This window comes from Myxocyprinus asiaticus, chromosome 33, assembly GCF_019703515.2.
Source record: "Myxocyprinus asiaticus isolate MX2 ecotype Aquarium Trade chromosome 33, UBuf_Myxa_2, whole genome shotgun sequence".
Classification (NCBI taxonomy): domain Eukaryota; kingdom Metazoa; phylum Chordata; class Actinopteri; order Cypriniformes; family Catostomidae; genus Myxocyprinus; species Myxocyprinus asiaticus.
The window spans coordinates 7047701-7065846 of NC_059376.1; the positions used below are offsets into that span (position 1 = coordinate 7047701).

Sequence of the window (18146 nt, forward strand, 5' to 3'; positions counted from 1 at the left end):
ATCAACAAGGATCTTGCCTCTTACTGATAGCGCCGCATTGGCCGAACAGAGTATGGTTTTTGGAGATAATATCTCTCCTCGACAGCTCGCCTTGGGCGATACCGGAGAGGAGGGACCTTCTGTCTCAAGCGCAGAGGACAATATTTCATCCCCGGCCTGAGCTGTGGAACCTTCATGTTTGGCCCCTGAAGGGTACCAACTGAGGGACACTGGGTTTTCACCTGAAGTTATTGAGACCATTCTAAGTGCTAGGGCTCCTTCCACTAGAAAAAGTTATGTCAATAAATGGGGTGTCTTTGAAAGGTGGTGCACTGCACATAATGCAGATCCAGTTAACTGCCAGATTGCTTCAGTTCTGCACTTCCTGCAGGAGAAATTATCAGTAGGCCCATGCCCCACCACTCTCAGGGTTTATGTGGCCGCTCTGTCGGCTTGCCACGCCTTGATTGACGGGGTGCCACTGGGGAAACATCCTTTGCTTCGTTCGTGGGACCATGCGACTGAGGCCTCCCATTAGAACCAGGATCCCTTCATGGGACTTAGCTATAGTCCTTGAGGGTCTGGTTGAGACCACCTTTGAACCTCTAGAGTCGGTATCTGACAAGCTCCTGACTCTAAAGATGTTTTTTCTTATGGCTATCACTTCTTTAAAAAGAACTGGGGATTTGCAGTTTCCTGTTTAGACTTTGCCCCAGGAATGGCAAAAGCGATATTACATCCTCTTCCTGACTACCTGCCTTAGGTTCCTTTCTCGACTGTACATCTGGTCACTCTTGAGGCCTTCTGTCCTCCGCCGTTCACAATGCCGGATCAGGAGAAACTTCACAGACTGTGTCCAGTCCGTGCTCTTCAGGCCTACGTCCACCGTCCTAGCCGGTGGCATAAGTCAGGGCAACTATTTGTTTGTCATGGGGGCCGTAACAGGGGGGCGGCCGCCAAAAAACAGACAATGTCACATTGGGTGAGGGATGCTATTGCCCTTGCCTATGAGGTGCACGGTCAAGCTTCGCCAGTAGGCATCAGGACTCATTCTACCAGGGGGGTCACTTCTTCTAAAGCTTTGGCGGGGGGTGCCCCTCTGCAGCATGTTTGTAATGCGGCAGGCTGGTCCTCTCCGCACACATTCATAAGATTTTTTAGTTTGGATGTTCATGCCACTCCGGGCTCTCACGTCCTTGAGTCAACATAACAAGCTCATGTCTGAGACCTTTCGCGTTCTTGTGAGCACACACTACACAACCATAAGGGGTCCAGACACCCATAGTGTGGCGGCGTGGGTATTCTCGTTCCCATAAGCGCTGAATCAAGCACAGCATTAAGTGTAGCTTTTGACAGGGAACGTTACTTGACTGTAACCCTTGTTCCCTGAAAAAGCGGAACGAGATGCTGCGCTTCATTGCCGCACTGAGGATGTCCCAGGACTGCTCTTCAGACAAATATACCTGACAATGCACCTGTGGCACATCTATTTATAGCCCTTGGTACTGGCGCATTCTGATGATGTCACCAACAGAGGCTATAAAGGTTCTAGTCAATTTCATTGATGTGTTGCACACATATTCACAGCTGGTCACTCCTAAAGACGTTCCCATAAGCGCTGAATCAAGTGCATCATCTTGTTCCTTTTTTTCAGGAAACAAGGGTTACAGTCAAGTAACCCGAGATGTTTTCTTTCTTCTATAGTACAAGTTATTTTCCTATTAAAATCATAATGTTTAGGTTTAGGGTTTGGCTTAGGGATTACATTAAGAATGCTTGTTCAAAACCAAATGTTTTAATTCTTCCTGGTACACATCAGTGATTTTCCTGTTAAAATCATGGTTAGGTTTACGATTTGGTTTAGAGGTTAGACTGTATTGTTAGGTTTATGTTTGGGTTAGTGGTTAAACAAATAAAAAAACTGTAATGACATTGTTCGTTGGTTCATTTATTTTTCTCTGCAGGATTAAAAATTGTACGTTATGATAGGAGCAAACTCATATAATTTTACTTTAGCGTGACTAGGTTGGGACAACTATTAACCTAGTTTTCATGTCAGAGACTGTATCTTCGAGCAGAAGGATAGCACTTAATGACTTTTCTTAATAAAAAATAAAGTTTTAATGAAAATATGCTATCATTAATGTTTTTATAATGTAGTTTAATGAAAGCAAAAATGCATTCAAGTTCATGATATATTGTGAATATAGTCACTCCACTGCACATCATGCCTAACTATGGCCTTTAGTTGTGACAATATTCACAATATGCTTTACGTTGTATAAATATATTACTTAATTGTTGCATGCTTAGAGTGTGGACAGCTTTGTTGATCATATGAGAGACTTCTAATTAAGTCACATTACTTGTGTGCAGTGTAGATGTAGTTTAATGCATCAGCACTGTGTTTGATGTTTGCATTAACAGACCATTGGTAATAAAGCAACATGTACTGTATACTGTATCTAGGCACACTGTAGCCAAGTACACGATGATCCACAGCCTGTGCCAACTAATTTGTCAATACCACCGTCTGGCCCAGTTTGCAGGTCAGTTTTCACTCTAGTGGGAATATTAGTCTGCCTTCCAAATATAGCGCCAACTCACATATTTGCCGAGCTGCTCAATCTACGGCCCAGTTTTCAACTCTCACACTTTATTAAAAGAACAGGAGATGAGCTGCACTACAACAATCACATCCCATGTCATTAACAACTCCTCTGCTGCTGCTATAAAAGCATCTCTGATGGAAAAAAGCCAAGCAAATGCACAAAATAAATTGAAAACACAAAGCCAAACAAAATACCCTCAATCTGATATTTTAGTAATATGTACAATAATTATGCACCAATTATAATCTAATACAGGGATTCCCAAAATTTTTGTCAGCTGTACGCCAATGACATAAAATCTTTACTTGAAATGCCCTGTGAGATTTTAAATAATGTTAACCTTTTAATACATTTTCTATCTTAAAACATGTTCAATCTTTAAATGTTCACTTGCATGTGAAAAATATTTCTACTGCTATTTTTCTCATTCTTATTACATTAACTTGTTACATTATTTAACAGTAATTTGACAACTTAAAAATATTTTAAAGTCATGTAAGTTGACATAAAACATGAGTGTATCTGAATGAAATCTGACCATTTATTTTCTGAAATGACTATTTGTTGATGTAAAATCGTTTAGACGGTCACCTTAATGAGTATTTTGCCTTTCAGGGCTTCGGGGGAAGGCAGAAGTCCAGAGGGGTCTGTGGGGATGGAGGACATGTCCAGTTTATCACCTAACACTTCAGTTAGATACTGAGCCATCTTCTTCTGTTGCGGGACACTGCAGTGATTCTCAATGGACAGAATCACTGGATACCTGAAGAAACATAGCCCAAAAATACCCTTTAACATCTGTAATGATAACGCACTTACTACAGATGAATGGAAAGATTAGTAATACTGCATGTTGTTGTTCAAAACCCCTATGACTTTCTCTCTTCTGTTGGAAACAAAAGGAGATGTTAGGAAGAATGTATGTCTCAGTCATCGACCACTTGCATACAGTACATTAAAGTAAATGGGGACTGAAGCTGTCAGTCCCATACATATCTACACATTGATACCGGCCTTCAGCTGATCTGGATATGTCAACCATTTCACTATCTTGGTACGGTCGACTTGGAGATCTGTTTGAATGTAAGTCAATGGAGGCGATGCCTCAGAGCACTGCATAAGCTGCTTTAATGTGGAAACAGTCTATCAATTGACAAATTGACTGTTTGGATGCTAATCTTCAAAATGTTCACCATGATATATTCATTTGAAGAGAACTCTATTTTGAGTTTGCTATAGAAAAAAAAAAAGCTGTAGAAGAGAAGTCAAAGGAATTTTGCATCAAGTTGAATTTATTTACAGCACTAACTATTGTAAAACTCTAAATGTGTTTTCATATCTATAGTTGAACTTATCAGAAAAGCAAAGACTGGTAAACTTAATGTAAATTATGAATATTAATGAATATTATTTATTATCTGTGTAATACAAGCTCATTATATGGTTATATAGATGTTTATGTAAATTATAGACTATAAATTGCACTGCAATTATTATATTAGTTCAATTCATAATTAAACTGGCTTGTCAAGCCAACATACTGTTATTCTACAGACCAGGACCAAAATTTCTGACTGTACAGTAACTTTTCCTAAAACTTTCAAGCCACATCCACCAAACTTGGCACAGACCTTCAGACTGTTCTGACTCGGGTTGCTATGACTTTTCCTGTTTTCGCACAGTGGATGATCAAAAATCCCCATAATCCCATGGACTCTCATTGACAGAAATTTTAAAACAGGTAAAGACAATTTAAATTCAAATTGTCAAAAAATTAAAAAAATTCAAATGTAAACAAACCCACAAAAGGCCTTTAATCTGCTCTCGCTCTCTGACTCCCTTTCTTGCCTTTTCCATTTATTTCTCTATCTATCTTAAAATTGAAAAAAACTTCTGGTGCGTTCATGCCATGTCGGAATTACCGAATGTGGTGGTGGGAGTGTGATCGAGCGGCGGTTTGTGAATAGAGATAGAAGCAGTTAGGATTATCACCTATGGGAAAATATCTCTGACAGCTGTTTTGTGTTACAGTGAGAGCTGGAGGGAATTAAAGACGCAGCCAGAGCCGCAGGGGAGGAGAGAGAAAAGCTAGAGTCCTGAGGCGATGCTGTCTCTGTTAAAGAGAACATTTACTTTGATTATTGAGCAACAGAGTGTTTTTTTTTTGTTTTTTTTGAGTGTGTGCACTGGAAAATGACCTGGTTTCTGCTTCCTCATTTTCCCTTGAGACTGGCCTGAGACCTGTCACAGTGGTGCCGAAATCCAGGAAATAAGGAAGGAATCATAGGCATGAAGTTTTCACTGTTGTGATTAAGACCCTCGCCGGCATCCACCAAACACAGCATCAGGCCCTTCTGGACCTACGCACAGAGCAGGAGCAGTGGAGCTTGGTACCCCAGGGGGAAACGTCAACCACGACCCCGGCAACAACTTCGGCCATCCCCCATGTCACACTCGTCAAGATGGGCCCACAAGATGACTCGGAGGCCTTTATCGAGCTGTTCGAGTGAACGGCTGAATCCTGGGGATGACCCAACAACCAGTGGGCGGTCTGCCTCTTGCCGCTGTTGACCGGAGAAACCCATCTTGTGGCCCAACAGCTTCCGGTGATGGACCTCTTGGACTAGGCGAGCCTGAGACAAGCCAGCACCGCCAGCACGGCTGGCAGCAGACAGCGACACCATGGCAGTAGTCAATCTGGTGGTGCTGGAGCAGTTTATCACCCAGATACTGAAAGGGACGGCAGAATGGGTCCAGTGCCACCGCCCGGCATCGCTGGATGAAGCCGCCCAGCTGGCTGAGGACCACTTGGCAGTGGTTCAGGGGGCTGGCGAGCCCTCTCTTCTCTCTCTCTCTCTCCTTCTCCCCCTCCCCTTCCTCTTCCTCTTGTCCTCATCCTGTTCAGACTCCCCGGAAACGGAAAGGTGTGCCCCCTAAACTGGTTCCCTGGGCCCAGGGATCTATCAACCCACCAGTTTCCCCATCTCTCTCTGCTCTCTTCCCCAGGTTGGTGAATCCACTGCCACAGGTGCGGGCATGAAGCCTGGGCTGGTCTTCTGGAGCTGCGGGGAACCTGGGCACTTCCAGGACCGATGCCCGGTGATGGAGCTGGGGACATTGGTCCAGATCCCCAACAAGCCACAGCCTGCCCTCGATCAAGCAGGAGCGTACCGGATACCTGTGAGTATTAAGGGGAGTACATACCAAGCCTTGGTTGATTCAGGTTGTAATCAAACCTCCATTCACCAAACCTTGGTTCAATATGAGGCTTTGGGTACAGACCAAAGGGTGAAGGTGAGGTGTGTACATGGGGATGTTTTTAAAATTACCCTTTAGTGAAGGTCATAATTCAATTTCGGGGACAAAAGCATAGTGTTGAAACTGCGGTTAGTCCCCGCCTCACCCATCCACTAATTTTGGGTACGAATTGGCCAGAATTTACAACTTTATTGAGGGGAATTTGTGTGGATGGGTCATGTAATAAAGTGTATCGGTGTGTGATGGGCGATTTGCTGGCTGGGGAGGCAGTGCCATGGCCATCTACATCAGCTCCACATCAGGATGATGCAAGGGAGGGGGAAGCCGCAGATTCCCTGCAGGGGATTTCCCTCTGGAGCAAATGCGAGATGAAACCCTTAGGCACGCCTTTGACCCCTGTTCCCCTGCCGTGCCAGCGTCTATAGCCACGAAGGCTGTTCGCCTGCCACTGCCAGTGCCTATGACCACGGAGGCCGTTCCCCTGTCATTGCCAGTGCTCACAGCCACGGAGGCTGTTCCCGTCACTGCCAGTCCCCATGACCACAGAGGTCGCTCCTCTGTCACTGCCTGTGCTCATAGCACATAGGCTGTTCTCCTGTCACTGCCAGTGCGCATGACCACAGAGGTCGTTCCTCTGTCACTGCCTGTGCTCATAGCCACAGAGGCTGTTCCCCTGTCACTGCCAGTGCCCACAACCACAGAGGTCGTTTCCCTGTCACTGCCTGTGTTAACATCCACGGAGTTCACTCCCTTGCCGCTACCAGTGCCCACGGCCACTGAGGCTGTTCCCCCTTCCCTGCCAGCACTCACAGTCACGGAGGCCATTCCCCAGTTGCAGCTGCCAGTGCTCACGGCCACAGAGGCCTCTTCCCAGCCTCTGCCAGCGCTCACAGCCACAGAGACCATTCCCCTGTCACCGCCAGAGCTCACGGCCAAGGAGGCCGTTCCCCTGTCGCTGCCAGTATCCACGGCCGTGGAGGCCATTCTCCTGCTGCAGCCAGCGCCCACACTTCCCATGGTCAACGAGCCAACACTTGTGCCTGCCACGGCTCCACCCCTGAGCCTTCCACGTCTCTTCCCCCTGAGCTGCTCCCTCCTGAACCCTATCCAGCAGCCACCACCCAGTCCGCTGCCTCCTGTCCAGCGGCCGCCGCCCAGTCCGTTACCCTGACTTTGACCTGGTGCCACATCCCAGGCCTCCGGACCCCACATCCTTCATGAACCCTCCTTCCAGTCCGCCGGACCCTGCCCCTTACTTTGTACCACCTCCGTTGGTTTCCCCCACCCTCCCTCCCTTGGCTGGTTATGTCTGTTTCAGCTTTGTCTGTGTTTCCAGCCTGTTTTAGTTTGTTTTTGTATTTGGTCTTGTTTTGTGTTTGATGTTCCCCTTTTGGGACGCCAAGAGGCATCCTTTTGAGGGGGGTAATGTCAGGATCCTGTCACCTTTGTCAGTCATGTTTATTGTGGTGACACATATGTTCTGTGTCTCTGCGTGAGCGCATGTTTTTGGTTGTTTTCTTTGCTGTGTGCTCTTCTGTTTAGTCTGTGTTTCATGTTCAGAGCATGGTGCCTGGATCCTGACTCTTTGGTCTGGTTCGGTCTTGTTTCTGAGTCGGTATCTGGACACTCATGCTCCATATCTTGTCTTTGAGAGGGCATGGCTTCGTGTTTCTCTTGCTATGTGCTCTTGTCTGGTCTTGTCTTTTGTTTGAGCACATGGCTAATGGTGGCTTCATTGCCATGTGCCCAATTGTCTTGTCATTGTATTTGTTTGAGCACATGGCCAGTGATGGCCTCATTGCCATTTGCTCCTCCTGTCTGTTGTGTTTGGTGTGAGCACATGGTTCTTGTTCAGTTGTTTGCCATGTGCTCTCCTGTCTCTCGTCCTTAACCCGCACCCTTGTTAAATCATTATTAGTTAATTTGCTTCACCTGCCTTCCTCGTTTTCTTTCCTATTCAACCCCATTGTATTTTTTGTCTTGTGCCAGTTCGTTGTGGATGTTCCTGTGAATGTTTCCCTACCAGATGTCTGTCTGTCCCAGCCCTGTGTCTCCAGCCCAGCCAGTTTTCCCTTCGCCTGCCCTGGACTATTGACTGTAAACCCCATCCTAATTTCTGTATCTGAATCCTGCCTTTTCACCTACCCTAACCTGACACTATTTCTACCTTATCCAACCCTTAAAAACTTTTTTTTAAAAACCTATACAAATTATGTATTACTATTTATTTTTTAGCTCAAACTGTATAATTGACTGATTTCCTACATAGTTTCATGTTTCATAAAACTCCACGTCAGGGGTGATTCTAGGATTTCAATCTTAGGAGGGCTCAGCCCCCGATGACATGATTATATGTGTATAATAACACTAATATTCATTCAGACTATTGTCATTTTCTATAATAAACAAATTTATAAAGTTTTAAAATATAACTGAAACCATTCAATTGAACAACTGAACTGCATATTTTGGGCCCTGTTTATATTTTCATAATGCTCCAAGTTAAAAGGTTGGTTCCCTGTATAATTTACAGCATTAGCTGATAACTTCTTTCATATGTACGCAAAATGGATATTATAACTGAAATATACCCAAATGAATCAGAATTGAATCAAATCATACAGAAATCGGAATCAAAAGCTTGTGAATTGGAAACGAATCAAACCGGGACATCTGTATTAATATCCAGTCCTAGTCACAGTCATTAGGTTATTATCATATCACCGTCTCAATTCACATGCAAGGGTTTAGACAATCATAACAGGTGTCATTTACATACAGTATAGATATTTTAAAGGTATCATAACAAACAGTATTCTGAATAAAGCAGACATGAATGAACTGCACGCTGCATTCTTGTCTCTTCACATTATATGCCACATTAGACGAGAAAAAATGTTTCAGTAATAAACAGACAGTTTTTATCACCTTTACCATATGTGATAATAAATAGCTACTGTTGACTTGTAGCCCTCTTCCATCGACATGGTTCGGGTGTGGGTTCCTGGGCTGTTGCAAATTCACGAACTGTTCCGCGCATTTCCACCGCAGAAAAGGCCATTCCGGGGCCAAAAACCAGGTTCCGCACCAGCCCCAAAAGCTTGCTGGTCTCTACGCAGGAACCTATTATGTCAGGGGACGGAGGGTGGTATAATGTTTCGTCACCATGGTAAAGTTTTCCCAAACAATAACAGTAGCTACCGTCTGCAGCAAGGAGTACTTCTTCGCTCTATAACAACAATAAAAACCCCACAAAATTATCAGACATCAAAAGTGTTCAGGTAACATGACGAAATGAGTGCTCTACTTGTGATATGGTATTTATGAAGATCCGAGATAAACTAGAGAGATCACAAAGGAAAAAATACTCTACAAGAATGAAGATACAGCACAAAATAATGCACGCTGCCTTCAATCGGACAATTGACCAAATCATAAACAAAATGAAAACACTTAAGGGAGTACAGGGACCATAAGAAGGATATAAGCAAAAGCGACAGTGGACGGAGCAAGAATTTTTTGGACTCGGACACCAACCAGCTTGCTAACTAACTGGGCATTGAATTCAGCTAGTAACACTCGTCATAAACAGTGAATCACTGGTGTCCTCTGCAGCTGATCTCAGTAAGTTGTTATATTTGCCAACTTTGTTCACTTTACTTACACTATTGTCACCTTATTTTGTGCATTGTTTTGTACTGTAAAGGGATTTTTGACCAGCTACTCACTACATTTGGAAGATCGCTGCTATCTGTTAAGTAAAACGGTGGGATTCACAATCAATAATATTGTATGCTATGGCAAAAATCCAAATACAACCATCTGCTACACCAATATTAATAATGATTCCACTGTAACAGTTTACAGAACTTAGCAAGTTAAGCCACAGTTCATACAATATAATGTAATTACATTATCTGTCGTCTTTAGTGTAGATGTCGTCTCTGACAATCTTATTGAGCAATGAAATAACGATGGATTGTATTAATTCGTATGTTTAAATATGCCCTCAAAAACAAGAGTAAAAGCTGTATAAAAACACTGTGATGCGCCATGTTTGTTTATGCCTGAGGTAGTCACGTGAAACTACCCCGTAGACAGTATGTCACCGTTCGGATCTCAGGTCAGTGGAAATCGCAGCTGGTTTATGATAGGCTCCAGATTGCCCAAGCCGTGAACCAGTGGAGCACAGGCTCAGCACGAGAACCATCGCCATTTTGGTGGAAAAGGGCTATGACAGATTTTTACTGCTGTGTAAATGCACTGTCTGTAGCACGGAGTCAGCCTGATGAAGCGTGTGAGGGATAAAGGTGACCGGAGATGGCAGTTCCAGAGAGAGAGAGAGAATTACAGGCAGCTGCCCTGTATGTGTTTATGTTTGTGTGTTTTTGTTTGTTTATTATTAAACTATTATTTATATTATGAAGCCGGTTCTTGCCTCCTCCTTTCCATCTAACCCCTTTATACTGTCCTACCGTTGTTGCAATTTATTCATAAACTGAGCTTAATATGGCAAGCCACACAGTCACAAATCACATCTGACATATAAGTGATGTTCAGAGACGGCATCTAAAAATAGCTTTCAGTTGACTGCAACCTCAGGAACCCTGACAGCAGGTGGCCTTATTGGATTATCACCTTTAGCAACAGCAACACCAGGAAATCTTAGAGAGGGAGGAAGTCAAGTAGAAACATTCATGAGGACACACACATTCACATGGTCTAGACCTCTGCTCGCCAGGGCGCCGTGAGAAAAATACCCTAACAAAACTTCAATACTGCTATTCTGGTCTGCACTGAGGGTCCTTCACTGCCTGTCAGGAAAGTAAGACTTCAGAGTAGGAAAATTTTACAGTTGTTCTCTCAGATTGAAGCAAAAAAAAATCGAGAAAATGGGCATAAATATTCAGTGCCAAATATTGCACTACCATAGTACATCATTAACAGTTCTCGCAATAGCCCATGATGTCCAATAATGGTCGACCAATATGGGTTTATTAATGGCTGATATGCTATATACTGACTACTGTATGTCATTTTTTTTTTCTCCCCTTTTCTCCCCAATTTGGAATGCCCAATGCGCTCTAAGTCCTCATGGTGGCGTAGTGACTCACCTCAATCCGGGTGGCTGAGGACGAATCTCAGTTGCCTCCGTGTCTGAGACCGTCAATCCACGCATCTTATCACGTGGCTTGTTGAGCACGTTACCATATCATAATATAATATTTTCTTAAGTATAATTTACACAAATATTTTTTAGAAAATATAAAATTTAATAAAAATATGAATTATATTATATAAATATAATATAATTAAATTAAATTATTTTAACAATTCCAAATATTGCCTGGTTCATCGGATATGTCGATATAAAGGATATTGGCTGACAACTTCTTTCTGATTGCCATCAGATAATATCAAACATCAGAAGTTTCTTACTGGTTTTTGATGAATGCATATTTGTTGATGGTCTCGATAACATCTTTAAAGAGGATTTTGGAGGTCAGTGTGTAGCCATGATGTACAATTGGTTCTCCATCCTGTCCATCCCAGCAGTCCACTAAAAGATGATTCAAAAGAATAAAAGGGTTTGTATACCTTTATTTTCTTTATTAATATCTGAATTCTGCTGCTAACATTTAAACTGCTGTGTGTAATGTTCTTGAAGCGAAAATACTTTTAGTCCTAGTTTTAATTACAGTCAACTGTAAGCCAGTTTGAAAATTACTTTCATTATTTTCATAATTCTGTTTGGTGATACCAGTGGAATAGAAATTACACACTGCAGCTTTAAAAGTAAAATGTTACGAAAATAATAATATCTTAAGACAATGTGAGAGAAAAACATCTCTATGAGTTCATTTAAATTTACAAACAGATTGAAAGATTTTTTATTTTTATATCTATCAGTCTAATATTCTACCTAGCATTCATCGTTAATAACTTAAAACTGCAGCTTTTTATCAGCTTTACTTACAAACTTTAGTTTAGTACTTCTAAAGAACAGTAAAACACATATATACAGTAAATCATGCACATAGTTTCGATTCTCATTTAGATCACAGAATGTGTATATCCACATGCAGTGATTGGTTTGTTTAGAAGCACTACAGACAGGCTGCTCTCACCTTCCACACATCTACAGCCGGCCTGCAGAACCCAGGCATACATATCCACCCGTGACTGAGACATGAGCTGGTCACCCATCAAGTATGTGTTGTGTGAGGAAGCGATGTAGTAGCTGCTGAGGGGTTGAGTCATATCTTGATTCACCTCATAGTGCTCAGGGTTGAAGATATCACCCGCAGGACTGCGCATGTAACTCGTAAAACCTGTGATGTACAGTTAGAGCATGAGCTCATTGTGAATTCCTGTCACAAATGCACATGCAGTAGAGTGGGGATCCAAAAGTCTGAGGCTACGGTGAAAATGCATCTATTGTCCAACTTATATTTACAACTTAGATTTCCAGCAAAATAATTTGAGTGGAAAGTTTCAATATTTGGAAAAGTCTCCATCTGCATTAATAACAGCATACACTCGAGTTGGCATGAACAAAACCTGATGATCATGTTATCTAGCAACATTTAACATTCAAAAATGTTTCAGTGTAAATAAAATAAATCTGACATTTTCTACAAAGGTTTTAATATTCTTGGTTCAAGTTAATAGGCAAGTTAAACTCGTTTGACAGCATTTGTGGGAAAATGTTGATTACCATAAAATTTGATTTAGTCTTAATACACTTTTTTTTTTTTTTTGTAAAAAGTAAGTGAATGGGGGCCAATGCGTAAACGTTAAAATACTCACTTTTTCAAAATTATAGCCACAAGACTTGTAACATGATTTTTTTGTGTGATGAAATCACTTACTAACCTTTTCTGTGTAAATTATATCCAATTTTACAAATTTGTTGCTATGACAACGTAATGCCGTAAACCCTAAAATGGTGATTTAAACAACTTTACAGCTCAAGAGAGTAATTAATGCAAGTGCTTTCATAAAATTATAAGCTTCACATTTCTGCCTTTGAAACCTCAAAAAATTGGCTCCATTCACTTCCATTGTAAGTGCTCCACTGTAAACTCGATTTTAGCTTTTTTATTAAAGAAAAGGAGGAAAGAGTCAAAAATTGTTTTGTGATAATCAACATTATGCCACAATGCTGTTGATTGAGCTAAAAGGAATATTCCTGGTTCAATACAAGTTAAGCTCAATCGACAGCATTTGTGGCATAATGTTGATTAACCACAAACATTTATTTAGTCCTTACTTTTCTTTAAAAAATCTAGGTTACAGTGAGACACTTACAATGGAAGTGAACGGGGCCAATTTTTGGAGGGTTTAAATACAGAAATGTGAAGCTTATAATTTTAAAAATGCACTTGCATTAATTCTTCTGTTAAAACTTATGCATTATTTGAGCTGTAAATTTGTTTAAATCACAGTTTTTACGGTCATTTTAGGGTTTTAGGGTTTGTTGACATTACATCGGTATGGCAACGAAGTTATTTAATTGGATATAACTTTACACAGAAAAGGTTAGTAAGTGATTTTATCATATTAAAATCACGTTAACGCACATTTTGTTTACGTCATGTGGCTGTACTTTTGAAACAGTTAAGTATTTTAAGGCTTACGCATTGGCCCCCTCACTGTAACCTCGATTTTTGCTTTATTTAAAGCAATGGAGGGATGAGTCAAAATAATTTTTTGTGGTTATCAACATTATGCAACAAATGCTTTTTGAGCTTAACTTAATTTGAACCGGAATCTTCTTTTAACTTGTATCGAATCCGGAATATTCCTTTAACAGGGTCAATGTCACTTAGTGCAGAATCTTACATATTTCTCCTTTACATGTCTTTATTTTACATTGAAGTTTAGATTTTGAATCCCGGATTTTCAATGTGGTCTCAGACTTTTGGACCCCACTGTACATTCCACTTCAGTTGGTTTTCCCTTCTTGGATATAACAGCACCACAAAAAAAAAAAAAAAAAAAAAAAAAGAATCCACAGAATCAGATCTAGCGAACTACAACAACAAATCAGAATGTAGCAACAATGAGATGAGTCTCCTTAGATCTATTTTGTATTTCAACTGTTTCTCCGAGAGAGCGATGGGATGAAATATAGAGCAATTAAGAAAATAGTTTTTTTTTCTCCTGAGAAAGAAATCCCAGTAATCTCATGTCTTCTCTAGAGTTTCGGTAGAAATCTCTAAACTGTGCTCAGATTTGCCAAGATACTAATGTGTCCAATCAATTGTTAGAGATTTCAGAATGAACTCACATTTCTCATTAAATCCTTTTAAACCCAAATTATCAGAATTATAGGGGAATTATCTGAACTATGCTATCCACATTTATTTGATCTATTGTTCATTTTCCTAAGGAATTTATTGAGAAGCATAAAAGGAGACAAAGTTGTTGCTTAAATTAAACTCAATTATCTGAGCTATTACATCCAAAATTAATTTTATAACTCTATAATCTTATCTATACTATACTTTCTGTATATTATTAATTGTCTCACTTGTGTCTAATTTAATTTAAGGATTTTAAGTAGAAACAGAATAACTGAAAAACCAACCTTTAAAAAATACAATTAAAAAGTGCATACCATCAATGCCCAGAACACACTGTGTCTGGTTTTCAGGACAAGGCTCAAACTTGGAAACAATTTCAAGGCAGTGCTCTTTTGTGATGTTGGTCATCTGAAACAGAAACAAACCATAAAGAAAGACAAAGAGATGGGTGATCAAACATATGCACATTAAAAATCTGGTTACGGTTATGTAATTCAAACAAAATTATATATATATTTTTAACATCTAACGTACAAAATATGTAAAAAATAACACAGTTGAGAGCCATCCTCACATGGGACGAGCACATATCTGCTCTGGAATCCGACTGTTAAAGCTGACAGCTGGCAGTTAAATGGACTGATTAGTCAGTCAGATTCCCATCCATACCCATCAGTGTCACATCTCTCCTCCAGCTAAAGTAGGGCAGGGTAGGGGGTGTTGGATTCTGCCAGCTATGGTTAATGTATTACAGGAAATTGTGCAGTAACATCAGCATGTCATTTGTTGATGATTAGCTGCCAGTAGAACTTAAATGGATTGGTCTACTTTATTCTCAGCAGTATTTTGCCCAGCCTATTAAGATACTAATGGCATTGTGTGCCACTTTCTCATCTCCTTCCTTCTGGTAACTACAATGAGACTGAAGTGTTACACTGCAAGTAATAATTTTCTTAATCAGTATATTAATATCCTTAAAAAGAGATATTAACTTGAAGAAAAACCGCATAGAATATTAAGACTTGCAAACAGCATTAAGCATTAAGCATAAACTTCACTAAATATTGTTGGATTTTTTCCAAATAAACTTAACTCTTATTAGTTGTATTAGCATGCATAATTTTGCTTCTCAAATGTTTTAAGAATGTTTAGATCTTTTTTTTTTCAGGCAAAAAAGACAAACAATTCTGATAAAGAAAATTATTTTTGCAGTGTATTGTGGTGAAAATGTAATTCTAAGTACTAAAGTTTTCTTGAGATGCCAATTTCCTCAGTTATGAATGATGTTAGACTTGGTGGGCTATTTTTGTTTTTAATTTAGATGTGACTGGCATGCTGATCTTTAGAAGGCTTTACATGAATGCAATCTAACTTTTTAATGGTATTTTAATGATTGCATTAAACATTACATTCGCGTTGTAGGATCTGACAAGCCAGGCAGAAGGAAATTAAGAAGAATTAAGACAGAATTACACCAAGATGGCCTATAATTCTGGGAAATTAATTAAAGCATTAAGAAGCCACGAATTCGGACTGGCGCCAAGGAGTCTGAGCTGACCTGCATCTGGCCAAAACCCTGACAACTGGCAAGCACATTCCAGAGAAAGAACTGTGACCATGGAAGCCTGGGGTTTCCAGAAATCAAAATGAGCTTCTTTATTACCTTCATTCAGTCAGAACACACGAACACTTTAAATTCTATACTGAATGACCATCATGTGACTGTCAGCCATTATACCCATCACATGCTTAAAACACATCCAAGACAGAGAGATTGAACAGACTCTCACTGGATCTGAACCTTTGAAAACTCTTTTGCTGGACCAAAACTAGTGCTTTTCTATCATCTCCAAAGACACAAAATTAACTTTTCTTGGATTTTTACAATGCATATTCATATATTATGAACTATAATACTATCAAAAGTCTCCACTGTATCATCATTCTACATTTTACAATGCACATAACTGAGTTTTATATGCTAACATGAATCACAAGATGCCTAACTGTGGTTAGAATAATATAATGCATTATTCTGGCCTTGTGTATATATGATGCTCAATTATAAAATGCATAATAATGTATATTCAAATGTTAATGTGAAGTGAAGTAACCATAAAGAGAAAGTATGTCGTGTTTCATATGTAAATGCTTGCCTGTTTATGTAGAGAATGTTGATGCTAACAAATGTCATGTCACTTGCACCTATTTCATTATATAAATGTCAGGATAAAAGTATGTTCACTTTTTGAGCGGGAAAACTGACAAACCTTAGAACAATGGGCCATAAATTAATTATCTTGAGGGGAGGACAGAAATGACCATGGGACCCAGCAAAAGACACTGCTGATTGTCTCAAAACACTTTTGGGGTGTTTTTTTTAATGATATTTTCATGATTGCTTGAAACATTACATTCGCGTTGTAGGATCTGACTAGCCAGGCAGAAGGAAATTAAGAAGAATTAAGACAGAATTACACCAAGATGGCCTATAATTCTGGGAAATTAATTAAAGCATTAAGAAGCCACGTATTCGGACAACTCAACAAAAACTCCCTGCCTAGGATGAACCCTTTCTCTTTGCTCTTGGATCTTGCTCTTCTCTTAGCCCTTCTTCGACTGGTTTCGCTTCGGTGTCCCTCTGCCCAGGTTCCGCACAATGTAGAGTTCAGGAAAGCTCGGATTGCAATGTTCCGAGGTGCTCTTCTCTCTTCTCTGCGCTACGACTTACACACGTGACAAAGAGTCATGGTCTCCCTTGCGGAAGGCCTCACTTCAAAGCCCCGCCTGATCATCCACCGAACCGAACTACTGTTCAATTTTCTCTGTTACAGATCATTTCCATTCATCTTCTGTTACAGCTCACTCATCAACCTGTTTTTATGTTTATCTATGTGTGTTAGTTTAGTTTGATGTTGTAGATTAGCAATAAAGTCTCGTTTGTATTCAAAGATAATTTGACTGTGGTATATGTATTTATGTATTTGCCCTTATATTTACAAAGTAATGACATATAAGCACAGGCATAAGACCATGATGGCCCCTCAATACTATGGCTATAGGCCAATGTAGCTAGTTTTTCTAATAATAATAATAATAATAATAATAATAATAATAAATTATAGTGTAAATGAAAAATAGTACAGATTCTACCTAATAGATTATTTAATATAAAACTATAACATTTGTTAAAATATCACAGTTACTGTTACTACTGTAAAATCGTGAAACATTTTTGTATGGATGATGTGTAATTTTAAAAACAACAACTTTATTTTGGCGCATAGCACAGTGTTACTCTGTTCCACCTCACTGCTGTTTATAATGTCGGGGATGCCTGTTTGAGAGGTTTGACTTCCTCCATAGCGATTTAAACAAGAAAAATTCGCACTAGAACTCAAATGGGCGTTGATGCGTGGCATCATGGCAGAGCAGATCATTGGTGCAAGTTGTTCCATTACACTCGTGTGAAAAACAAGCTTTACGTGAAAATATCGCATTGCAGATGAGAAGCCTTTTGCGTGTATAAAGCGCTGAAATTTCACTTAGGCGGCTGGTGAAAAATGTTCAATGGGAGAATCATGCATGTTCTTTCCCTGGTGTCCTCGACCCAGTCTGAACAGACCTGCGACCCACTTTTGGGCCCGCCAGTTGAGAAACATTGCTCTAAAGAGATAACAGATGCATCATATCAATTCAGCGTGGCCGAATGATCAGACATACACCTTAATTCTTTCAATATTCCACAAATTAATCATAATTCCCTTCTTGAACTGAAATTCCTCAGATATAATTTGTGAGCAGATACAACGAGCTTGTTGTATTATATATTTAATGGTGGAGAATTTTTATTCAGATTTCTAATGTGATCATTTGTCATTTATCCTTCATATAATGGTGGTCGAATGCAGCCAAGATTCCAAAACTAATTTACATATAAAATCTTACATATTATTGGTGATGAATGCTGGCAATTGTAAATATACCC

The 18146-nt window shown here is 40.2% G+C and overlaps 1 protein-coding gene across 3 annotated transcripts in view; it reads right to left on the reverse strand.

Annotated features, from left to right (window-relative positions):
- Positions 1 to 18146, reverse strand: part of LOC127424720 (1-phosphatidylinositol 4,5-bisphosphate phosphodiesterase eta-2-like) — a 253133-nt gene that overhangs the window by 48767 nt on the left and 186220 nt on the right. For 2 of the 3 annotated variants that reach the window (XM_051670139.1, XM_051670138.1), the window contains 4 exons: positions 14473 to 14566; positions 11978 to 12181; positions 11289 to 11409; positions 3183 to 3354 (listed from right to left, as the gene is read on the reverse strand). In XM_051670139.1, coding sequence (XP_051526099.1) covers positions 3183 to 3354; positions 11289 to 11409; positions 11978 to 12181; positions 14473 to 14566 — 591 coding nt within the window. Of the gene's footprint in view, positions 1 to 3182; positions 3355 to 11288; positions 11410 to 11977; positions 12182 to 14472; positions 14567 to 14732; positions 14769 to 18146 lie in introns of those variants that run through there. The other variant, XM_051670140.1, reaches the window with a different exon arrangement.